The 26719-nt window shown below is 47.9% G+C and overlaps 2 protein-coding genes across 2 annotated transcripts in view; one reads left to right on the forward strand and one right to left on the reverse strand.

Annotated features, from left to right (window-relative positions):
* LOC146010111 (uncharacterized) overlaps window positions 1-1387 on the reverse strand; it is a 92884-nt gene extending 91497 nt beyond the window's left edge. Inside the window, exon 1 of the mRNA XM_083151033.1 lies at window positions 996-1387. The gene's annotated coding sequence lies outside the window, so the exon portion shown is untranslated. The remainder of the gene's footprint in view (window positions 1-995) is intronic.
* Window positions 1194-24478, forward strand: LOC146010059 (uncharacterized). The gene is given in 9 exon segments (XM_083150920.1): window positions 1194-1556; window positions 2910-3194; window positions 5368-5518; window positions 16410-16601; window positions 18128-18251; window positions 18777-18874; window positions 19003-19174; window positions 22815-23715; window positions 23717-24478. Coding segments are annotated over 8 exon segments (1998 nt in total). The 5' UTR covers window positions 1194-1556; window positions 2910-3096; the 3' UTR covers window positions 23979-24478.
* The last annotated feature ends 2241 nt before the right edge of the window (window positions 24479-26719 follow it).

Raw genomic sequence — 26719 nt, forward strand, 5'->3', positions numbered from 1 at the left:
GCAGCGTGACAAATGCAGAGAGCCCGCAAGGGGCTTTGTTGCGCTCGCCCCGCTGTCTGAGTCCGGCCAGTCAGGATCCCGACGTCGGGCTAATGACTGTCGGGACCATATACAACACACAGGTAAAGTGTATCAGAAAGCCAGAAATCATAGTAAATGTATTGAAAAAGCTGAAAATCATAGTAAATGTATTGAAAATGCCTGAAATCATTACTATGATTTCCGGCTTTTCTAATACACTTTACATGGTTTCCGGCTTTTTTAATGCATCTACTTTGATTCTGGCTTTTACCCACACACCCCCTAACAGCAGCCTCTAATGTGTCTGCACATATAAATATATATCATACAGAGAACAACGGGTACATGTATAGTGTAAGCGCTATAGAAAATAATAGCGCAATATCCACTGCAGTGAATGGTTGTCTCTAGTGAAATGTAATAGGGCACCAAAGACTGCTCCCACTGTATGATGATGATGATAATAATAATAATAATAATAATAATAATAATAATAATAATAATAATAATAATAATAATATATCAGAGACTGGTACCCCTGAAAATAAAATACAGTAATAATTATAAAAAATAATAAAAAAAAACACCAAAGGCTGTTCCCCCTGCATTACATTTGTAAAAGGTTAACACATGCTGCTCCCCCTGTATAACCGGGCGCCAGCGCAGGCTGCTCCCCCTGTATAACCAGGCGCCAGCGCAGGCTGCTCCCCCTGTATAAGAGGGCGCCAGCGCAGGCTGCTCCCCCTGTATAACAGGACGCCACTGCAGGCGGCTCCCCCTGTATAACAGGACCCACCGCAGGCGGCTCCCCCTGTATAACAGGACACTACCACAGGCCGCTCCCCCTGTATAACAGGACGCTGCAGGCCTCTCCCCTTGTATAACAGGACGCTGCAGGCCTCTCCCCCTGTATAACAGGACACCACAGGCTGCTCCCCCTGTATAATAACACCAGGGCAGCACAATACCATCACCTGCTGCCAGATACAGCAATGTCTTCTCTCGGTCCCCAGTAACTTAATCACCGCGGCTGCTGGAAGTAAGAGGCCTCAGGTAAGATCAGCAGCGCCGCTGCCCCAGCAGAAACAGGAAGCAGACACGTTGCCGCCACTGAACGCAGGGATTTGTCTACGGGAAAATGGCCGCCGCTCCCTCACACAGGGGACAATTGTTATGGAGCATTACTAGTCGTATATCAGCTACTGTACCATTGTTATAGCCGCGAAAGAGTCTGGGAGCTGAGTACAATCCACAAGAAAATGGCCGCCACTGTGAATTTATAGAGAGAGTTCTGTGATGTGAGGTCCCCGGTAGCTGATAGATTCCATATACTAAATACGACTAGTAAGACTCCATAACAATTGTCCCCTGTGTGAGGGAGCGGCGGCCATTTTCCCGAAGACCAATCCACGCGTTCAGTGGCTGCAGCATCTCGGCTCCCTGCTGGGGCAGCTCTGCTGATCTTACCAACCTGAGGCCTCTCACTGATTAAGTTACGGGGGACCGAGAGAAGACATTGCTGTATCTGGCAGCAGGTGATGGTATTGTGCTGCCCTGGTGTTATTATACAGGGGGAGTGGCCTGTGGTGTCCTGTTATACAGGGGGAGTGGCCTGTGCTGGTCTGTTATACAGGGGGAGCGGCCTGTGGCGTCCTGTTATACAGGGGGAGCGGCCTGTGGTGTCCTGTAATACAGGGGGAGCGGCCTGTGGTGTCCTGTTATACAGGGGGAGCGGCCTGTGGTGTCCTGTTATACAGGGGGAGCGGCCTGTGGTGTCCTGTTATACAGGGGGAGGGGCCTGTGGCGTCCTGTTATACAGGGGGAGCGGCCTGTGGCATCCTGTTATACATGGGGGAGCAGCTTGTGCTGCCCTGGTGTTATTATACAGAGGGAGGAGCCTGTGGCGTCCTGTTATACAGGGGGAGCAGCCTGTGGTGTCCTGTTATACAGGGGGGAGCAGCCTGTGCTGCCCTGGTGTTATTATACAGAGGGAGCAGCATGTGGCGTCCTGTTATACAGGGGGAGCGGCCTGTGGTGTCCTGCTGTACAGGGGAGCGGCCTGTAGCATCCCGTTATACAGGGGAAGCAGCCTGTTGCGTCCCGTTATGTAGAGGGAGCGGCCTGTGGCGTCCCGTTATACAGGGGGGGAGCGGCCTGTGGCTTCCCATTTTACAGGGGGATCGGCCTGTGGTTTATTATGGTTGATGATGATTATAATGCAAAGAGCAGCTTGTGGTGTCCTTTTGGTATTATTATAGAGTGGAAGCAGCCTCTGTCCAGTTACTACAATACAGGGGGAGCGGCCTCTGTTGTCCAGTTACTACTATACAGGGGGAGCAGGCTGTAGTCTATTAATATTATGGGGATATGCTATTAGATACGATAACCCATTTTCCTTGTAAAAATAGTGTAAATGTGTATTTTCCACAATCCACTTTATGGCAGCTATTTTATAATTCACATTTGATAATTCTCCATAGGGGTTTAGTGTTCATTCTAGCATCCGCTATCTTTGAAGACCCATGCAGTTCCTCTTCCCTGCCTGGGGTGCTGCTGTCTACTGTGGTGTTTCTAGCACAGGTCTGGTTTGCATATCAGTGCTGATATACAGACTACACTGTGCTAGAAGCACTACAGCATACAGCGACACCCTAGGCAGGGAAGAGGAACTGCGTGGGTTTTCAAAGATGGCGGGTGCTAGAATGAACACTAGGTCCTCTTCACCTACTCGGAGCAGGTGAAAAGTTGGGGATAATCCCTGTTTTGGGGTATAATTGTTAGGACTTGGTCCAGAACCCCTGTGGACACCCCCCTTAATGACTAGTTAGACTGCGGTTTCCAAATTTTTTGAATCACAGCACAATCTGAATTGTTTCCGTGTCTCCCAGGGTTACCGGTCTCTGACATCTTCAGGTGCATACAGACTACACGATATTGGTGACCATTTTCCCTTGAACTTCCCCAATGTCCTGGAGGAACGATATTGTCCATATACACTGAGCAATGGGTGGAACGCTCTAACAAGGCTCTGTACCTTTGTGTGACAGATATCCAAAATGGCTTGCAACAACCTTGATGAAAGCGCGTCGGGACCGCGCATGGTCATACGTAGCATACACACTGGCCGATATTATGACTAATATCGCTCAGAAGGAACAAAAAGGTCGACACAGGTCAGGACAACTGAGCGCATCAGTGTAGCGCATAGCAATCAGACACTGTTACAACAATATTCACCAACGAGCATTCACTTTACATTGTGACGTTGGAAAATGTGTGCGCTATACCAAGTAGTCCAACAATATCAGGGTGCCAAACTTATAACTAATGAATAAAAAATAAAAGGATAACCGATCAAAAAATATATAAAAATGAAACTAAATAGTACAACAAAAAGACAAAAGGTAAAAAGTACTAACACTTATTCGCACCACTATCTAGCTACTTATTACTCGAATATATCGGACCAATATAATTTTTCCCCTACATGCCTAATACAGTAGATGTAGTCCAACCTTTATTGCTAAATACTATATAAACTTGGAGCAAGTATATATCGCTTCTGCACACTACCATATTCTTACACTTGCGGGAACGGTAACATCCCGATTGTTTTGTGAGGAATGGGGTAGCTGTTACTGTCGTACTCTCACAGTTGGTGATATCAGTGTAAACCACTATATCCCTCATATTTCTGCCCCTTGTGTAACACACCGTAGGTCTGGTCTTGTTGCTGGGTAAAGCTCTTTCTCTCTTAATTATCGGCCACAAGGCCTTGGTTGCCCTCTGGACTACTGCGCTCGAAGTGGAGTATTGCGGTTTTCCAAAGTAGTACGAGGCTGGAGTGAACAGTAATGCCTCCATGGCTGTAAGTATTTTATTTGTGAACACATTTGAACACTTTTTATTGTACATGATAACTCAGTTTATCCTCTATGTAATGCACTATTCATTTTTCCACGTAGTCCCCATCCCTTTCCCTGCATGTGCGCTAATGATTGACGACGGTGGTTGTTGTTGACACCATGACTGACCGACAGCTTTCACCTCGTTGTCAGAGTTGAAGTGTTGACCCTTAAGGTGCTCTTTCATCTTTGGGAAGAGGGTTGCAGCGCCTGCAGATCAAGGAGGTTTTGCCACACCTGTCGTACAGCCCCGACCTTGCGACCTGCGACTTTCACCTCTTCCCAAAGATGAAAGAGCACCTTAATGGTCAACACTTCAACTCTGACGACGAGGTGAAAGCTGCCGTTCGGTCCTGGTGTCGACAACAACCACCAGCTTTCCTCTCCGACGGGTTTGCCCGACTCGGAAAGCGTTGGCGCACATGGGTGGAAAGGGATGGTGGCTATGTTGAAAAGTGAATTGAGCATTACATAGAGGATCAACTGAGTCATGTACAAAGAACGTGTTCACAGATAAAATACTTCTAGCCATGGGGGCATTACTTTTCACTCCAGCCTCGTATTTCTCCTGATTTTTGGGGTTTAGGATCTAACCTACCTCATAGCCAGGACTTCCCTCCTGAAGGTTTTGTAGTGTGCGTAAGTCATATCCCCTGTAATAGAATGTATCCACTACTGCACTGGTCCTTTCTACCGCCGCTTCATGGGTGCGAGAAATTCCAAGTCTTGATTTGGGTACGCCCTTTTTCAATGGTTTTGGGTGGTGACTAGAGGAAAGTAATAGGGTATTCCTATCTGTTTTATTTGGGAGGGGGGGGGGGGGGAGTAGAAAACCCCTGTGTCCATCCTCGTCCAGATAATTTATGGCTTTTGGTTGGATATTGTACGTATATTTGATGGGTCACGGCCATTAGTAGGTTTCATATAAGATTCCAAATCCGCTTGTTCCCCTTTTCACAGGAGAAACAGATCATCAATAAAGTGGGTGTATATCAAAATATGTTGCTTGATATTCGGGTTATTAAAGAATAACTTTGTTTTCTCCGGCAAACACATAGCTTGGTGCCATGTTGCTTCCCATCGCGCACCCTTTGATTTGTTCATAAAATGTCCCATTGTACATGAAATAGTTCCTTTATCAAGGTCAAATTAAGCAACTGCAGGAACAGTGTTTGGTCTAATGGATGTTACGTTGCTCCAGGAAAGCTTTCATTGTACTAATGCCCTGATATTGTGGGATGGACCTGTATAAACTACACACGTCCATAGTTAACAACGAGGTGCCCCTTGGTAACTTGGTATAGCGCACACATTTTCCAATGTCCTAATTTGAAGTGTATGCTCATTGGTGAATATATGTATATGTGGATTTCTCTTACCTTTTACCTAATATGTCACATGTGTATTGTGTGGTGTTTATTGTAATTATATTTATTCCTAGACAACGCAGTGGTGAGGAAACAGTGTTTACTAGACATCACGTGTGGATGAGACACATCACTGATTCCCCGAGGATGGACAAGGACCAGAGTCACATAACTGAGAGGATCCTAAGTCTTACCCTGGAGATCATCTACTTGCTGACTGGGGAGGTGAGGGGGGTCTGGGAATGTCACTGTGACATCACTTATATCTATAGTAATAATACAGGGACGTGACTGGGGAGGTGAGGGGATCTGGGAGCGTCACTGTGACATCCCGTATATCTATAGTAATAATACAGGGACGTGACTGGGGAGGTGAGGGGATCTAGGAGTGTCACTGTGACGTCACTTATATCTATAGTAATAATACAGGGACGTGACTGGGGAGGTGAGGGGATCTGGGAGTGTCACTGTGACATCACTTATATCTATAGTAATAATACAGGGACGTGACTGGGGAGGTGAGGGGATCTGGGAGTGTCACTGTGACGTCACTTATATCTATAGCAATAATACAGGGACGTGACTGGGGAGGTGAGGGGATCTGGGAGCGTCACTGTGACGTCACTTATAGCTATAGTAATAATACAGGGACGTCACTGGGGAGGTGAGGGGATCTGGGAGTGTCACTGTGACATCACTTATATCTATAGTAATAATACAGGGAGGTGACTGGGGAGGTGAGGGGATCTGGGAGTGTCACTGTGACATCACTTATATCTATAGTAATAATACAGGGACGTGACTGGGGAGGTGAGGGGATCTGGGAGCGTCACAGTGACATCACTTATACCTATAGTAATAATACAGGGACGTGACTGGGGAGGTGAGGGGATCTGGGAGCGTCACTTTGACATCACTTATATCTATAGTAATAATACAGAGACGTGACTGGGGAGGTGAGGGGATCTGGGAGTGTCACTGTGACCACTTATATCTATAGTAATAATACAGGGACGTGACTGGGGAGGTGAGGGGATCTGGTAGTGTCACTGTTACATCACTTATATCTATAGTAATAATACAGGGATGTGACTGGGGAGGTGAGGGGATCTGGGAGCGTCACTGTGACATAACTTATACCTATAGTAATAATACAGGGACGTGACTGGGGAGGTGAGGGGATCTGGGAGCGTCACTTTGACATCACTTATATCTATAGTAATAATACAGGGACGTGACTGGGGAGGTGAGGGGGTCTGGGAGTGTCACTGTGACATCACATATCTATAGTAATAATACAGGGATGTGACTGGGGAGGTGAGGGGATCTGGGAGCGTCACTGTGACATCACTTATATCTATAATAACACAGGGACATGGCTGGATTAAGGTTTGTGGGAAATCTCAGGGGAAATTCTCCAAAGAGATTTCTGCCAACCCCTTTGCCTCGAGAGGCCAGGGCACGCACGGGTCTTCTGGAAGCGGCCTCGTCTCTCGTGGAGAAGGGCGTTGTGGTTTCGGTCCCTCAGGAGGAACACAAAAAGGGTTTTTATTCCATACTCTTTTTGGTACCCAAACCAGATGGATCAGTCAGACCCATTCTAAATCTGAAATCACTAAATCGACAGCTATGGGTGGATCATTTCCGAATGGAGTCTCTCCGCTCAGTGCTTGGCAGCATAGTGCCAGGGGAATTTTTAGCATCCGTGGACATCCAGGATGCATATCTACATATACCAATTTGCAAGGAACATCAGTCTCTTCTTCGCTTCACAATAGGGGAGACCCATTTGCAGTTCCAGGCCCTACCCTTTGGTCTGGCCACAGCGCCAAGGGTATTTACAAATGTGATGGCGGTTATGGCTGCATCACTGAGACTCAGGGGGATAGTGATCATCCCTTACTTAGATGACCTGCTATTCAAAGCAGAGTCGGAGACCAAGTTGGTGGAAAACCTGTCCATAGCAACACAGTTTTTGCAGGACATGGGATGGGTTTTGAACATGTCCAAATCCCATTTAATTCCATCTCAGAAATAGCTTTTTCTGGGGGTAATACTGGACACCCATTTACACAGGGTTTTCCATCCAGAATCCAAAGCAAAAGACATTAGTCAGTTTGTCCTACTGTTACTGCAGGCTCACAGACCTACAGTTTGGCAAGGGGTGACTCCTGGGCAAGATGGTGGCGACTTTCGAGACGCTTCAATTTGCCAGGTTTCATTCCAGAAGTTTGCAGTGGAACATTCTGTCTTGCTGGTCGGGAAACCCAAAGAACATGAAACAGGAAAGTTTGCTTCTCTCTCAAGAGACAAAGGTGTCCTTACTTTGGTGGACGGACATAGAGACATTGCAGCTAGGGCGGTCCCTTCGCTCCTGGAACTGGGTGGTGATAACGACCGACGCCAGTCTCAGGGGTTGGGGGCAGTTGCGCTTCACCATCGGTTGCAGGATCTTTGGTCCAAGCGGGAATCCAGACTTCCAATAAATATATTGGAGCTTCGTGCAGTTTGGATGACTCTTCAAAAGGCCGAGGGGAGTTTGAAAGGTCTTTCTATCCAAGTGCAGTCGGACAATGCCACGGCTGTGGCCTACCTGAATCATCAGGGTGGGACTCGCAGCAGGATGGCGATGCGGGAAGTGTCTGGGATACTTTCCTGGGCAGAAATCAACATTCCGGTTCTGTCTGCTGTCTTCATTCTGGGGATCTGGAATGTAGAGGCGGATTTCCTCAGCAGGGAGGATCTGCCGGAGAGGGAATGGTGCTTACATCTGGAGGTATTCCAGGAACTGGTGAATCTCTGGGGACTTCCAGAAGTGGACTTAATGGCATCCAGGAACAACTGTCAGGTTCCGAAGTTCTGTTCCAGGACCAGGGACCAAACCGCCTGGGCGGTGGATGCCATGACGGTTCAGTGGCAGTTTCATCTGGTATATATCTTCCTTCCGTTCCCAATGATACTGAGGGTGTTGAAACGAGTGAGGTCTCAGCAGGTATAAACCATTCTGATAGCACCAAACTGGCCCAAGAGGTCATGGTTCTCAGACATTCTGAGGTTGTCAGTGGAGTCTTGGCCTCTGCCTTTTCGTCAAGACCTGCTAAGACAAGGACCGTTTCTTCACCAGGACCTCGCTCGGCTCAGTTTGATGGCATGGCTTATGAGACCACCTTATTTAAAAACAAAGGTCTCTCTGATGCGGTGATTCAGACTATGCTTAGGGCTCGTAAGCCAGTCTCAGCTGCAAATTATCACAGAGTTTGGAAGATTTACATCAGGTGGTGTGAGCGCCAGAGAGTACACACATTCAGGTTCAAGGTATCCAGGTTATTGGAGTTCTTAAAAGATGGTTTTTCATCGGGACTGGGTTTACAGTCTTAGATAAAGCGGAAAGCTGTACTTTCAATCTTTTTCCAGAAAAGGATAACTTTTCTGCCTGAGATTCAGACCTTTTTACAAGGTGTTACCATGCTAAAATCACCGTATAGATAACCGGTGGCACCATGGGATTTATCTTTAGTTCTGTCTGTACTTCAGAGTCCTCCTTTTGAACCTTTACGGTCATCTGACCTTAAGTATGTGTCTTGGAAACTGGTGTTTTTGTTAGCCATTGCTTCAGCAAGGCGTGTTTCAGAGTTAGTAGCGTTGTCCTGTAAATCTCCGCATTTAGTTTTTCATAAGGATAGGGCTGTGCTTCGAACAGTACATAAGTTTTTACCAAAAGTGGTTTCCTCTTTTCATTTGAACCAGGAGATTGTGCTCCCGGTATTTTCCCCTCCTGAAGGAGCCAAACATAGGGACAAATTGAAAAAGTTGGACGTAGTTCGCGCCTTGCGAATTTACGCGGACAGGGTAAAGGATATCCGCAAAACAGATCTTTTGTTGGTTCTTTATGATGTGCATAAGAGAGGGTGGCCTGCTTCTAAGCAGACCATTGCCAGGTGGCTTAGGTCAGTGATTGACTTTGCTTACACCAAGGTGGGTAGACCTGTTCCTTCTCGGATTATTGCACATACCACCAGGTCAGTTGCTTCCTCTTGGGCTGTGCGTCATGGGGCTACAGCGGAGCAGTTGTGCAGGGCTGCCACTTGGTCCTCTGTTCACACCTTTACCAAATTTTACAGGTTCCATGAGTTCGCGTCGGAGGACGCTTCATTCGGACAGGCAGTGATGAGAACTGGCAGTCTGAGCGTGCCCTCCCATAGTACCGGCTCGTGAACGTCTCAAGGTTAGCTGTGTCACCGGACTGGACGAAAGAGAAAAGTGGATTTTTGTAAGCACTTACCGTTCTAACCCCTTTCTCTGAGTCCAGTCTGGTGACACAGCGATCCCTCCCCTACGCTCAATAAGTAATACCGTTCATGTGCATCATGTTATGGTAAGATGATTGTGCATATAAGATGTTGGGCATTGTTCTGAGTTGTGTATCCTAGTGTGCTTTCTAAGATTGAACTGGAGCATGCTGGGGATACAGAAGGGGAGGAGCCTGCAGCCAGAGGAAAAGCTTCAGCTATAGGTGCCTTGGCTCCTGCAGACCCTCCTACATCCCAAGGTTAGCTGTGTCACCGGACTGGACTCAGAGAAAGGGGTTAGAACGGTAAGTTCTTACAAAAATCCCCTTTTCAGGTGCATCGCTGAAGGATGCTATGGCTAAAAAATGGAGAGCGCGTTCAAGAGGTTACATATCTCCAGCTCTGTAGAGGTTAAGTCCGGAGTAGCTATTGCTTCTATTTCGAGGGCTCTTAGACTATGGTGTGCATCCCTACAAGAAGATATTCAAGAGAAATCCTCTAGAGATCAAATCTGTAGGGGCCTCTCTACTATTCAGATGGCCATTGATTACATCTTCAAGGCTTCTCTGGATGTGCTGGCATTGTGGCCAGAAGGGCGTTGTGGTTAAAGCCCGGGCAGCAGACAAGCACTCTAAAAACATATTAAGTTGCTATGCTGTTTGAAGGTTCCTTTCTGTTTGGTGGTAAATTAGATGCAGGTTTTGGCAGGAGAATGGGAATTTTCGTCTAATAGTAAGAAGGTTTGGAACTCCAGTGATAGATCTCATGGCATCATCCAACAAAAAGAAACTCTCTCGTTTCTTCTCCAAGCATCACGATGCATTGCCACAAACATGGGACTTCACACTGGCGTACATTTTCCCCCCATTTGCATTGATTCCCAGAGATTTTGGAGGAGGAGGCTCAAGTAGTAATTGTGCTTCCATTCTGGCCAAGAAGACCTTGGTTCCCTGTGGTGCTGAAAATGGCTGTGGAGGAACCACCAATGTTGCCAATATCTCCAAACCTGTTGTTTCAGGGCCCACTCCAGTTTCTGGATCCTCAAAGGCTACGTTTAATGGCCTGGAGATTGAGAGGAGATTGTTGGAAGACAAGGGTTTATCATCAGAAGTAGTTAATGTACTTCTTCAAGCCAGAAAAAAGGTTTCTTCCAGCACATACTATAGGGTCTTAGAAACTTTCTGCAAGTGGTCAAAGGGCAGATGTGAGGCACTTAAAGCCCACAAGTTCTTCAATTCTTATGTGATGTGTTTGCAAAGGGATTAGCAGTTGCTACCTTTTAAAAGTGCATATTTCAGCTTTAAGTGTATTCCTGGACAAGAAGCCGGGTAAACTAATTCCTTCCTCAATGGGATCTTAATTTGGTTCTCAGTTATCCTTATGGCACCTCCATTCAAGCCTATGAATTGCCCTTCCTGTTTATGTTTTTTCCTAGGATCAAGGGAGGAGACACTCAAAGACTAAGGGGAGAAGGGTGGGGCGTACCTTTATGCGCGGTGTGGGCGGATCCTAGGGTAAAAACCTACCTGTCTATAATGAGGAGGAGGGATTCAAACCCAGTATTATGGCTACCATGAAGTATTCCGAAGAAAATGAATTATTGGAAGTATAATCCGCTGTTTTTTTCTTTCTATTTTTTTACACTGACGTTGTGTCAGTGACAGGGCAGCAGCACTGGGGGTCTGTTAAACACCCGGGCCCGGTAGCTGCACACCACACATTGGTGAGTGACCGCAGCTGGCCCAGAGCACTCGGGAGGCCACAGCCGCGACCGGGCACCGACACAGGTAATGTGCTGCCTGCTGGGAGCGCACGCACATTTAGCAGCTGTAACAGCCAGACCGGGGGGAGACCGCCACGCTGCACTAGCAAGCAAATGGCTGGTACCCCACCCACTCCCACTTGGACCACCACGGATACAGTGTGTGGGCACCGGTAAGTGGAGCCGCCCGTCACGTGCCGGGTACCCGCCATTTTACCGGCGCCGCGTGAGGTCATCTTCCCTGGGCGGCCATTTGTTAGCAGGGGGAGTGGGCTCCCCCCGAGGAAGGCATGCCCATACAGGTTTCCGCCACTGCTCTCCCTTCCTGTTGCATGTGTGGAGGGACATGGGGAGCTCACAGCCACCCAGGGTTCCACTCCACTGTCAGGGCACTTGAGCAAGTCCCCCCTGTACCCCTCCTCCAAGGACACAGGTTACAGAGTTTTATGCTCCAGTCAGCCATAGCTGCTTAAAGGAGCTGAGTGCCATTTTTTCTTTGCATTGTCTGCCTTTGTATGCTTGCTGTATCTTGTGTACTGTTTTAACACTATCACATATGTTGTGTTAACTGTGTTTATTTAAGCTGCCTGTTTCAGTAAGAAGGCTTTAATTTCTTTCAGTGAAAGCAGCGTCAGTGATACTGGGGCCCCTGCATTAATGTTGTGTACATCCTGTAATACGGGCCTATCAGGGTTTTCTGCACAAGCTGCCACAGCTATGGCCTCCTCTCAGGAGCCTGCTTGGGCCAAATCCCTAAGATAATGGCGCAGTTAGTAGAAAAGCTCTCATCTTCACTGTCCCTGCAGCCTGCGAGGCCATCCCCATCACAGGCATTGCCCCCCCCTGTGGTGAAACCCCCTTGGGTGCATGCTTTATCTGCCTCCGTCCAGGGCATCAAAAAAACTTTACAGGGCAAGGCTCCAGTCAGGGCGGACTCTTCCTTCCTGCCCCTCCTCTATCAGAATACTGATTCGGAGGAGGAGGGGCAACTGGTAGACGACAAGGACAATGACTACCCCACTAGGGGGGGACGCCTCGTCACACATTGATGTGGCGGCCTTGGTTACAGTTGTAAAATAATTCCTGAATTTACAAGACTCTGCTGAGCCGCCCAGGTCCTCTGGGCCTACTTTTAAACGTCCTAAGCGGACCCTGGCTCTCTTTTCCAAGTCGAAGGACTTTAAGGATACCCTCTCGGAGGACTGGGAGATACCCAATAGGAAGTTTATGCCTCCTTGATGGTTTGCCACCCTTTACCCCTTCCCTCAGGAAGACAGGGTCCGCTGGAAAACAGCCCCCAGGGTGGACGCACATGTCGCTAAGATTGTGCGATCATCTACTCTCCCCATTCCAACCGCATCCCTCAGCAGATCAAAAGTTGGGGAACTTCCTAATGCTCATTTATACCACTTCCGGGGCGGTTGCGCGGCCTGCCCTGGCTTCTGCTTAGGTGGTTAAGGCCATGGTGCAATGGACTACCGCCCTCGCAGCTTCTGCTGCAGAGGGGAGAGTGCAAATGACCTGTTGCTTACTATTGACATCTTGCATCAGGCCGCACTCTTTGGTGGAGGCTGCACTTGATGCAGCTACCCTAACCTCCCGCATATCCACTTCGGCTGTGATGGCATGTCGGTCTCTGTGGCTCTGCTCCTGGAAGGTGGACTCTGATTCTAAGAAAACCCTACAGGGTTGGCTCTTAATCGGGTCAGAACTAGACAAAATTGTGGCTATGGTAGCTGCGTCCAAGGCATCTTTTCTACCATCCACCCCTGCTCCACGTTCCCGTGCGGCCTTCCAGTCCTTTCGCTTCCTGGGCAAACCAGCCAGAGGATAAGCCCTCAGCATGACGGGGTGGTGCTCCACCTTGGGGATCCCAGGGCGGGGGGTCGCCTGCTACAGTTCTCAGACGTTTGGCTGGAATCCACAACAGACGTGTGGGTTCTGAACGAGGTCTTCCAAGGCTACTCCATAACCTTTTGGCATCGTCCACCAAGCTCACTCTCTCCTGTCGTCCGGGGTCATAGCTCCGGTCCTTGCGCCTCAGCAAGGCAAAGGTTTCTACGCCAGCCTTTTCTTGGTCCGGAAGCCCAACGGGTCATTCCTCCCCATCCTCAATTTAAAACGGCTCAACAAATTTGTTTGAGTCCCCAAGTTCAGGATGGAGACCTTGCGATCCATAGTTTGGCCTTGCAACCAGGGGACTACATCCATGGACACCCCTGGACGTGTACCCGCATGTCCCCATCAAACTGGAACATAGACGTTTCTGCAATTTGCAGTACAGGACCGTCATTTCCAGTTTCAGGCTTTGCCCTTCGGCCTGTCCACAGCACCTCAGGTTTTTACAAAGGTCATGGCAGTGATGGGTAGCAAACTTCGCAATCAGGAAATCCGAATACTGCCGTATCTGGACAACCTGTTGATCCTGGCTCAATCGCCGGAGGTTCTCCAAGCCCATTTGACCACAGTGGTGACAGTCCTAGAACGTCAAGGCTGGATGATAAATTGGCCCAAGTCCTCCATGCTTCCAGCGCAGTCCATGGTCCATCTGGGGGCCCAGCTGGATACTGTTCGTCAGTGGATCTATCTGCCAGAGGAACCTTCGCCGGACTCATCAGTCCGGCATCTCCTCTCCCTCATGCGGGTATCCGTCCATTCCTGCAAGAGGGTCTTAGGCTCCATGGTATCCTCAACATCACAGAGTAGGCGCAGTTCCACTTGCGCCCTCTACGGGAGAATCGCCAAGTGGTCAGTATCCTACTCCAATATTTGGTCCCACCTGATGTCTTGTCACCGGCCGCACGGCAGGGAGACCGTTTTGGGTTCACCAGTGGACTCCTCACCACAGATGTCAGCCTCCGTGGTTGGGGAGCGGTGACCTTGACAAAGATCTTTACAGGGATTATGGAATGCACAAGAATCCCAGCTGTCGATCAATGTCCTTGACTTGTTGGCCCTCAGCCTGGCGGAACCTTGGCTCAGAGGTCGCCCTGTGCAAGACCAGTCAGACTATTGGACTACAGTGGCTTATATCAACCACCAGGGGGGCCCTCTGAGCAATACTTATCCCCGGGGTCCTCAATTGGGAAGCAGACTTTCTAAGCCGTCAGACTCTGGATGCCGGCGAATGTGCCCTCCATCCGGAGGTGTTCCAAATGTTAGTACACCATTGGGGCAGACCCGAGGTGGACTTGATGTACGGGTCCAGATCTCAAGAGCTGGGGGCTTGCATGGTAGATGCCCTGTCAGCCCGGTGGCCGTTTGCTCTAATGTATGCCTTTCCCTCGATCTAGCTCCTCCTCAAAGTGATCCGCAAGTTGAAGGCGGAAGGGAGCACATTGATCCTGGTGGCTCTACATTGCCCCAGACTGATCTGGTTCTCGGATCTGCAGGCGCTATCAGTGGCCTTCCGATCCATCTGCCTCTACGTCCAGCCCTGCACAGTCAAGGTACGTGTCTACATCCCAACCTGCAGCGTCTGGCTTTGACGGGGTGACTGTTGAGACATCCTTGTTAAGAGCCAAAGGCTTTAACTCAAGGGTCATCTCAACTATGCTTAAGGCCCGCAAGCCTCCTTCGGCTTGGGCTTACCATTGCATCTGGCGGGCTTGCTTTTCCTGGTGCTGCACTCGCCGTTTCAATCCCAGGAGTTACCGTTTGGCCAGGATTCTGTCGTTCTTGCAGAAGGGTTTGGAGGCTAGATTGTTTAATATTACAAGTTTCGGCTCTGTCCATCCTGTTCCGCAGGATGTCCGCACTTTCATGCAGGGTGTCCTCCGTATCCAACCTCCCTTTGTTCCCCTGGTGGCTCTGTGTGATCTTTCCCTGGTCCTCGGGGCCCTTCAGTTCCCCCCTGTTTGAACCACTAAGGTCAGTGGACCTTTGTTGGCTTACTTGGAAAATAGTGTTTCTATTGGCAATTGCTTCGGCCCGGAGGGTGTTTGACCTGACGGCCTTGTCCTGTCAGTCACCTTTCCTAATCTTCCATCCTGACAGGGCGGTTCTTCATACCGTTCCTTCTCACCTCCCCAAAGTGGTGTCTAAATTTCATGTCAACCAGGAGATTGTAGTCCCTGCCTTTCAGCAACCGGATGCCTCTAACTAAACAGTCTTCCCTAAATGTTGTCCGTACTTTGCGCATCTATGTGTGCCGCACTAAGGCTCTTTGGAAATCCGACTCTCTCTTTGTCCTCTATGGAATTCAAAAGAATGGTTGGCCGGCTACTAAGCAGACAATTGCCCGCTGGCTTAGATCTGTCATCAAGCACACATACACATACTTGGGCGCCTCCCTCCCGGTTCCTTCGGGGGTCTGGGCTCATTCCACCAGGTATGTGGGTGCATCTTGGGCTGCTAGGGGCGGTGCAACAGCAGAGCAACTTTGCAGAGCGGCGACTTGGTCGTCCGCCAATACCTTTCTGTGCTTCTATGCATTTGATAAATTTGCCTCCCAAGACTCGGCTTTTGGCCAGAGTATACTCGCTGCGGCACAGGTGCGTCCCCACCCTTAGGTTGCTGCTTTTACGATGCATTATCCTTGTGGCCCCTGACATGTCCAAAAGGAGGAGCCCGGCTGCCTGGGAGGCAGTTCAAGTTTAACCTCTAGGGTGCTGGTGCTCTCCCATCTCCTTACTACCCACTGTAACGCTGTGGCCCCTGATGTCTCCCGAAGGAGAAATTATATTTGTCTTGCTTGGTAAATCTTTCTTCGAGGATGTCAGGGGCCACAGGGATCCCTCCCTGCCGTGCCTGCTTTAGTTATGTTACTGTTATTAGTTCCTCCATTGAGTGACCTCACATATGTTCAGAATGTGTTCTGTGTGGTGTTTCTCTTCCTTCTCACTTGTCTCCTGCCTTGGCTTGTTAAAAACTGAGCTTCTTGGCCTGGAGGTGGGGTAGAGGAGGGGAGGAGCCTGGCTGTCTGGGAGTCAGCAAGAAGTTTAATCTTTCTGGTGCTGGAATGCTCTCACCACTCCCACTACCCAGCGTTAGCCCTGTGGCCCCTGACGTCCTCGAAGAAAGAGATTTACCAGGTAAAACATAAATCTCATTTTCTAATACACAGGGTTACACAGTAGTGAAGAAGACATCCAGTGAGCATGAGACACCCAGTGGTTGTCCCTGTGTGTCAGAAGGACTGAAAAGGACACCGATCCCTATAATGATGACCCCACCTCACTCGCTGATACATGGGAGAGACAATGAGCAGAAGATCTTGGAACTCACCAACAATATCATCCAGCTGCTGACTGGAGAGGTGACTGCTGGGAATGGGGCATTATACAGTAAAACCGGGGGATGTGACTGGAGAGGTGACTGCTGGGAATGGGGCATTATACAGTAACCCGGGGGATGTGACTGCTGGGAATGGGGCATTATACAGTAACCCCGGGGATATGACTGCTGGGAATGGGACATTATACAGTAACACCGAGGGATGTGACTGCTGGGAATGGGGCATTATACAGTAACCCGGGGGATGTGACTGCTGGGAATGGGGCATTATACAGTAACCCCAGGGATATGACTGCTGGAAATGGGACATTATACAGTAACATCGGGGGATGTGACCGGAGAGGTGACTGCTGGGAATGGGACATTATACAGTAACACCGAGGGATGTGACTGCTGGGAATGGGGCATTATACAGTAACCCGGGGGATGTGACTGCTGGGAATGGGGCATTATACAGTAACCCCAGGGATATGACTGCTGGGAATGGGACATTATACAGTAAAATCGGGGGATGTGACCGGAGAAGTGACTGCTGGGGATTGGTATGGAATCCCATCGGTCAAAATCCCGACCACCGAAATCCTGACAAGGGGTAGACGTGGATCGCTCCCTCCCGCCCTTGTGGGCTCGCTGCGCTTACCACACTGCGGGCACGGTGCCTTCGCTACGCTCGGCACACTAATTTATTCTCCCTCTATGGGTGTTGTGGACACCACAGAGGGACAAAGTGATGGGATTTCGGCGGTAGGGATTCCAGCGTCGGGATTTTGACCGCTGGCATTCCGACCGCCGGGAAAGAGACTGCATTACGACTGCTGGGAATGGGGCATTATACAGTAACCCCGAGGGATGTGACCGGGAAGGTGACTGCTGGGAATGGGACATTATACAGTAACACCGGGGGATGTGACTGGAGAGGTGACTGCTGGGAATGGGACGTTATACAGTAACACCGGGGGATGTGACCAGAGAGGTGACTGCTGGGAATGGGGCATTATACAGTAACACCGGGGGATGTGACCGGAGAGGTGACTGCTGGGAATGGGGCATTTATACAGTAACACTGAGGGATGTGACCGGAGAGGTGACTGCTGGGAATGGGACATTATACAGTAATACCGGGGGATGTGACCGGAGAGGTGTCTGCTGGGAATGGGACATTATACAGTGACACTGGGGGATGTGACCGGAGAGTTGACTGCTGGGAATGGGGACATTATACAGTAACACTGGGAGATGTGACCGGAGAGGTGACTGCTGGGAATGGGACATTATACAGTAACACCGGGGGATGTGACCGGAGAGGTGACTGCTGGGAATGGGATATTATACAGTAACACGGGGGGATGTGACCGGAGAGGTGACTGCTGGGAATGGGACATTATACAGTAACACTGGGGGAGGTGACCGCAGAGGTGACTGCTGGGAATGGGGCATTATACAGTAACACGAGGGATGTGGCCGGGAAGGTGACTGCTGAGAATTGGACAATATACAGTAACACCGGGGGATGTGTCTGGGTGATGACTGTATCATTGTGTTTGTCAGATTCCTATAAGGTGTCAGGATGTCACTGTATATCTCTCCATGGAGGAGTGGGAGTATATAGAGGAACACAAGGATCTGTACAAGGACGTAATGATGGAGAATCACCGACCCCTCACATCACTGGGTAAGAAGAGACTTCATTTTATTGCACTTGGTAGACCAGTTATGAGGGCCCCCTGTATACACACATATGCTAATCACATATGTCCTCAGTCACTGTGTGTCTCCTACAGATGGGCCCAGTAACACAGATACCCCAGAGAGATGTCCCCGTCCTCTGTATTCCCAGGATAATCACATATATACCATGTCCTCAGTCACTGCGTGTCTCCTACAGATGGGCCCAGTAACAGAGATACCCCAGAGAGATGTCCCCATCCTCTGTATTCCCAGGATAATCACATATATACCATGTCCTCAGTCACTGCGTGTCTCCTACAGATGGGCCCAGTAACAGGAATACCCCAGAGATATGTCCCCGTCCTCTGTATTCCCAGGATAATCACATATATACAATGTCCTCAGTCACTGCGTGTCTCCTACAGATAGGCCCAGTAACAGAGATACCCCAGAGAGATGTCCCTGTCCTCTGTATTCCCAGGATAATCACATATATACCATGTCCTCAGTCACTGCGTGTCTCCTACAGATGGGCCCAGTAACAGAGATACCCCAGAGAGATGTCCCCGTCCTCTGTATTCCCAGCACTGTACAGAGGAGACTCACAGGACCCCACAGGAGGATCAGGTAGGTGGGATTTAAGGTCTCCCCAATATACCGAAGTGACTGTCACTATATAATTTGCAGGGTGTGTTTGTGTGTGTGTGTTAAATAGTCAGTCATTACTAATGTGATTTTTTTTTTTTTTGGTTCAGTGTGAAGATTTGTCTGATATTAAGGTAGAAGAAGAAATGTATGTGACTGATTTTAAGGCGGAAGTAGAAGAATCTTCTGTGACAGATGAGGAGGATACAGACACAGAAGACACATATATGAGGGGTGATCAGCAGTGTAAGAAGGAGGAAATCCCTACAGATATCAGCACAGGTGAGGAATAATCACGTATTACATATTTTCATTGTTCTGCCAATACAGCTTTCTCTTATCCTACACTCTCCTCTGTCCGACCAAACTAATGAGGACGATGCATCTGCCTAGTAGGGGAGTCAGGAGCCATCAGCCCCTATTATACTCCTGCTCTCCCCTCACATCATGTCACTGTGTGTTACCAGCCCAGAGATCTGACCAGTCTCCTCCCCACACTCTCTGGTGTATCTCATACATCAGGAGCCATCAGCCCCTATTATACTCCTGCTCTCCCCCTCACATCATGTCACTGTGTGTTACCAGCCCAGAGATCTGACCAGTCTCCTCCCCACACTCTCTGGTGTATCTCATACATCAGGAGCCATCCGCCCCTATTATACTCCTGCTCTCCCCTCACATCATGTCACTGTGTGTTACCAGCCCAGAGATCTGACCAGTCTCCTCCCCACACTCTCTGGTGTATCTCATACATCAGAAGCCATTAGCCCCTATTATACTCCTGCTCTCCCCTCATATCATATCACTGTGTGTTACCAGCCCAGAGATCTGACCAGTCTCCTCCCCACACTCTCTGGTGTATCTCATACATCAGAAGCCATTAGCCCCTATTATACTCCTGCTTCCCCCTCACATCATGTCACTGTGTATTACCAGCCCAGAGATCTGACCAGTCTCCTTCCCACACTCTCTGGTGTATCTCATACATCAGGAGCCATCAGCCCCTATTATACTCCTGCTCTCCCCCTCACATCATGTCACTGTGTGTTACCAGCCCAGAGATATGACCAGTCTCCTCCCCACACTCTCTGGTGTATCTCCTACATCAGGAGCCATCGCCCCTATTATACTCCTGCTCTCCCCCTCACATCATGTCACTGTGTGTTACCAGCCCAGAGATCTGACCAGTCTCCTCCCCACACTCTCTGGTGTATCTCATACATCAGAAGCCATCAGCCCCTATTATACTCCTGCTCTCCCCCTCACATCATGTCACTGTGTGTTACCAGCCCAGAGATCTGACCAGTCTCCTCCCCACACTCTCTGGTGTATCTCATACATCAGAAGCCATCAGCCCCTATTATACTCCTGCTCTCCCCCTCACATCATGTCACTGTGTGTTACCAGCCCAGAGATCTGACCTGTCTCCTCCCCGCACTCTCTGGTGTATCTCATACATCAGGATCCATCAGCCCCTATTATACTCCTGATCTCCCTCTCACATCATGTCACTGTGTGTTACCAACCCAGAGATCTGACCAGTCTCCCCCCCACACACTCTGTTGTATCTCATACATCAGGAGCCATCAGCCCCTATTATACTCCTGCTCTCCCCCTCACATCATGTCACTGTGTGTTACCAGCCCAGAGATCTGACCAGTCTCCTCCCCGCACTCTCTGGTGTATCTCATACATCTGGAGCCATCAGCCCCTATTATACTCCTGCTCTCCCCCTCACATCATGTCACTGTGTGTTACCAGCCCAGAGATCTGACCAGTCTCCTCCTCACACTCTCTGGTGTATCTCATACATCAGGAGCCATCAGCCCCTATTATACTCCTGCTCTCCCCCTCACATCATGTCACTGTGTGTTACCAGCCCAGAGATCTGACCAGTCTCCTCCCCACACTCTCTGGTGTATCTCATACATCAGGAACCATCAGCCCCTATTATACTCCTGCTCTCCCCTCTCATCATGTCACTGTGTGTTACCAGCCCAGAGATCTGACCAGTCTCCTCCCCACACTCTCTGGTGTATCTCATACATCAGGAACCATCAGCCCCTATTATACTCCTGCTCTCCCCTCTCATCATGTCACTGTGTGTTACCAGCCCAGAGATCTGACCAGTCTCCTCCTCACACTCTCTGGTGTATCTCATACATCAGGAGCCATCAGCCCCTATTATACTCCTGCTCTCCCCCTCACATCATGTCACTGTGTGTTACCAGCCCAGAGATCTGACCAGTCTCCTTCCCACACTCTCTGGTGTATCTCATACATCAGAAGCCATCAGCCCCTATTATACTCCTGCTCTCCCCCTCACATCATGTCACTGTGTGTTACCAGCCCAGAGATCTGACCAGTCTCCTCCCCACACTCTCTGGTGTATCTCATACATCAGGAGCCATCAGCCCCTATTATACTCCTGCTCTCCCCTCACATCATGTCACTGTGTTACCAGCCCAGAGATCTGACCAGTCTCCTCTCCACACTCTCTGGTGTATCTCATACATCAGGAGCCATCAGCCCCTATTATACTCCTGCTCTCCCCTCACATCATGTCACTGTGTGTTACCAGCCCAGAGATCTGACCAGTCTCCTCCCCGCACTCTCTGGTGTATCTCATACATCAGGAGCCATCAGCCCCTATTATACTCCTGCTCTCCCCTCACATCATGTCACTGTGTTACCAGCCCAGAGATCTGACCAGTCTCCTCTCCACACTCTCTGGTGTATCTCATACATCAGGAGCCATCAGCCCCTATTATACTCCTGCTCTCCCCTCACATCATGTCACTGTGTTACCAGCCCAGAGATCTGACCAGTCTCCTCCCCACACTCTCTGGTGTATCTCATACATCAGGAGCCATCAGCCCCTATTATACTCCTGCTCTCCCCTCACATCATGTCACTGTGTTACCAGCCCAGAGATCTGACCAGTCTCCTCCCTACACTCTCTGGTGTATCTCATACATCAGTAGCTATCAGCCCCTATTATATTCCTGCTCCCCCTCACATCATGTCACTGTGTGTTACCAGCCCAGAGATCTGACCAGTCTCCTCTCCACACTCTCTGGTGTATCTCATACCTCAGGAGCCATTTATATCACGGCGCCCATCGCATCGCAGGCCATATCTTTAAATTGCATGGCATTGTATATGGCATACATGCGATAAAATGCGATTATAACTTGTATAAGCACCCTAATGGGTGCTTACAATGTTAAATGCACCCCCACGCCACCCTCCAAGTATAAAGTGAACCCGAAGTGTGGCGAGCACAACGGTACGCGTCCTATGACCTTTTCATACCCCCACTATCCACGTCGGCGTGGAGTTGATTTTATAAAGTGTGGCGAGCGCAGCGAGCCCGAAGCGTGGCGAGGGGACGCGCAGAACTTCACAGGTATAAGCGTCCGCTCGCCACACTTTATAAAATCAACTCCACGTGGATAAGTGGGGGTATGAAAAGGTCATAGGACGCGTACCGCCACCCCTCGCGGGCTCACTGCGCTCGGCATGCTTCGGGTTCACGTTTATACTTGGGGGGTGGCGTGGGGGTGCATTTAACCATTGTAAGCACCCATTAGGGTGCTTATACAATTTAACATCGTATATGGGTCAAAATCGCATCGCATGTCATCGGGTGTATGGCATGCGATGCGATAAAAAAATCGGGCAACTAATTATCGTGGGCGCCGTGCTAGTACACAAGTACCATTTATATTGTCTATATTAATTAAATACATTTTATATTGTTTATCCAATTGTGTGGCGCTCTCTGATCTATATGCGTAGGGGTAAATCTCTATGCATGTATACAGTATCTAATTTGTTTTTTAAGTACTAAAACATCCATGCACATTTGCTTTTTTAATGTAAACAATTCTGTCTGTTGTCATTCATCTGTTTCCTGTAGATGGGCGCACAAGCAGGAATACCTCGGAGGGAGATCTCATTGTGTCTCCAGATTATATACTAGAAGATAAGAACATCAGACGAGATTCTCCAGAGGAAACCCCCATTATCCCCAATACACACCTAACATTTCACAGTGCAGAGATTTCATCTGGTCCCTCTAGTCATGAGGAACCTTCTCCTGATCATTCAGACCTTACTACACACAGTACAGATCATAAAGATGATACAATATCATCCAGTTCTGAGTTTGGTAAGAGTTCTGTACATCAGTCAGTTTCTGTTTTACATCAGAGACATCACACAGGGGAGAAACCATTTCCATGCTCTGAATGTGGGAAATGTTTTAGAAGGAAATCATCTCTTGTTAGACATAAGAGAAGTCACACTGATGAGAGAACATTTTCTTGTTCTGAATGTGGGAAATGTTTTACAGAGAATTCATCTCTTGTTAGACATAAGAGAAGTCACACTGATGAGAGAACATTTTCTTGTTCTGAATGTGGGAAATGTTTTACAGAGAATTCATCTCTTGTTAAACATGAGAGAAGTCACACAGGTGAGAAACCATTTTCATGCACTGAATGTGGGAAATGTTTTAGAGGTAAATCACATCTAGTTAGACATGAGAGAATTCACACAGGTAAAAAACCAGTTTCATGTTCTGAATGTGGGAAATGTTTTAGAGATAAATCACATCTAGTTAGACATGAGAGAATTCACACAGGTGAAAAACCATTTCCATGCTCTGAATGTGGGAAATGTTTTAGAAGGAAATCATCTCTTGTTAGACATAAGAGAAGTCACACTGATGAGAGAACATTTTCTTGTTCTGAATGTGGGAAATGTTTTACAGAGAATTCATCTCTTGTTAGACATAAGAGAAGTCACACTGATGAGAACATTTTCTTGTTCTGAATGTGGGAAATGTTTTACAGAGAATTCATCTCTTGTTAAACATGAGAGAAGTCACACAGGTGAGAAACCATTTTCATGCACTGAATGTGGGAAATGTTTTAGAGGTAAATCACATCTAGTTAGACATGAGAGAATTCACACAGGTGAAAAACTAGTTTCATGTTCTGAATGTGGGAAATGTTTTAGAGATAAATCAGCTGTTCGTAGACACCAGAAAACTCACACACACAAAATAGAATTTCAATGAGCTGATCTACATGAAACGGAAGCATCGATACTAAATTCCTCTATCAACCATTGTATGTGGATTATTAGATAGACATTGTCTAGATAAACATTCAACAGGTCGACACTAAAGGTCAGCTTAGGACGGTTTAACCTGAATAGGTCGACATGAGTTTTTCACATTTTTTGCTGTCTATGTTGACCTGGACTCCCAATTAGTGTAAAGCGTAACCTCTTGGTTCCCTCTCCACCCTTGGTGCAAGTTACACACATGTAATACAGGCGGCCACATCTGATTGGCTGAACGCATCTGTCAGTTATGCTGATGTTCCAGTTCTATTGCTGCTGTGATGTGTTCCCATGGTTACAGTGACATGAGCGATCAGTGTGCAATAAGACTCCATGTCTCCTAGTCTGACTGTATATGGGAAAGCAGCTGGTGTATGTATTACTGAGTCATTATATAACCGCATTGTTGTACCTGTGCTTTATGTATAACAGCCTCTCTGTAATATATATGTAATAAATACACAGTGTGATCCTGTACTGTAATGTGTGTGGTGTATACTGATATTTGGGCCATCACTATGACTCTGCGCCTCTTGTCACACCCCGGGCACCTATGTAGGAGGTGCATGTGCTGGGATTGCCGAGCCGGCCACGTTCCGTGGTACTCACAGCCCACGAGCCCAGCACCATGCAGCTTTATGGATCCCATTTGGCATCCGGTACTTAGACACAACTCCCGGCCACCTCCACATGAGCCCCATAATGTGGGATCTGTTACTCTGTCACTGGGGTCAGAGCTGGGAGATAATGTGTTCCCACAGGGCAGGTGCAGGTGTCTGATGCTATGTGGCAGGATCTGTACAACTGCCCCCATTATATAACATGAGACACATAGGGGGGAATGTACTAAGATGGGCGTATACGGCAGATCCCGAGACAAATGGAAAGAAATTAGATCAGCCGCGTACGACCCGATAATACGAATGGACCATACATTTACAAATCTGTCATCTTCTCATTTGTGTTTTCCAATGTCGTATCCATTTGTATTCTGTTACCGGTGGGTTAAATTTTGAGGTGACCAAGATGGCTGGATTCCCAGAAAAGTACTTCAACAAATGCCAGTACGAATCCTATTAAAGTATACTTATTTATCAGCAGGATTTCCAATACAGCATACACATCAGCAAACTCAGGAGCCCCGCCCCCTGTATCAAGAGGCTGAGTTGGTTTAAATTCTTCCTGGCACTTCTGCAGTCAGTGTTCATCCAAGAATGAGGCTACCCTAACACTCACAGGGTCCTGGTTATATAGGCTAAAGAGGCTACCCTAACACTGACAGGGTCCTGGTTACAGAGGCTACAGAACTCCTGAGTAAGCTGTTTTAGAAGTGCAAAGGCTAGACAGTAATATAGTAATACAGTAGAGGGCACTGTTGCCTTAATTATGAATGTACTGACAAATGTGTACATAGGTGTACGGGATTAAAGACACAATGTGAATGCATTGTCCCAGGATTGAGAAGCAAGGGGCAGATAAGGGGCAGGTATTAATTATGGGGGATTTTAATTTATCGGACATTGATTGGAAAAACGAAACATGTAAAACAGCAAAATGCAGTGGGTTCCTAAGCTTACTCAAAGATCAGTTCATCACACAAACGGTAGAAGCTCCAACTCGCAATGAGGCACTCTTGGACTTAGTATTAACAACATAGATTTAGTTTCAAACACCAAAGTAATTGAACATCTAGGGAACAGTGATCACAACATGGTTTCACTGGAAATCAACTTCTGTAAACTACAACATAGAGGACCTGCAAAAATACTAAACTTCAGAAAAGCTAACTATGAATTATTCAGGGAAGCCCTAAAATAAATTGTGTGGGAAATGGTTTTTGAGGGGGAAAATGCAGAGGAAATGTGGGATACACAACAAAAAAATGTGCTCGATTCAGTAACTATTAAATACATTCCAAAAGTAAATAAGGGTAAATTCAATAAAAAAAGCCAGCATGGTTAGAAAAAAAAAGTAAGGACAGCAATCAACAATAAAACAAGAGCGTTTAAATTCTATAAAAATAACGTAAATGAGGAGGAGTTCAACAAGTACAAAGAATCAAACAAAACTTGTAAAGGTTTTCAAAGTAGCTCAAAGGGAGAATGAAGAACGCATAGCCACTGAGAGCAAAACCAACCCCAAGAAGTTTTTCAAGTACATAAATAGTAAGCGAATAATTAAAGAGAACATAGGCCCACTAATCAATGGTAAAAGTTTTACGGAGGATAAGGGAAAAGCAGAACTGTTAAATGGGTTCTTCTCATCAGTGTTTACTAGGTGAGAACAGACAGTGGAACACACATGTACCACAAAAGGAGCAAACAAGCCGGATCTCAATATTGACTTCACGTCCGAGGAAATAATATCGAGGCTCAGTAAAATCAAAACAAACAAATCACCAGGGCCAGATGGGATTCATCCTAGGGTACTAATGGAATTAAGGGAGGAACTAGCGACCCCTCTACATTACATTTTTTATAATTCACTATCATCAAGTAAGGTACCAAAAGACTGGAGAATATCAGAGGTAGTGCCAATATAAAAAAAAAAAAAGATGAACAGGCTAACTACAGACCTGTCAGCTTAACCTCAATAGTGGGTAAAATATTTGAAGGATTTTTGAGGCACGGTATCCAGGAAAACTTAGCCCTTCATAGTTTACTCAGTATTAACCAGCATGGGTTCGTGAAAAAT

Source organism: Crinia signifera, chromosome 6 (genome assembly GCF_055691185.1).
Source record: "Crinia signifera chromosome 6, ASM5569118v1, whole genome shotgun sequence".
In the NCBI taxonomy this organism is placed as follows: domain Eukaryota; kingdom Metazoa; phylum Chordata; class Amphibia; order Anura; family Myobatrachidae; genus Crinia; species Crinia signifera.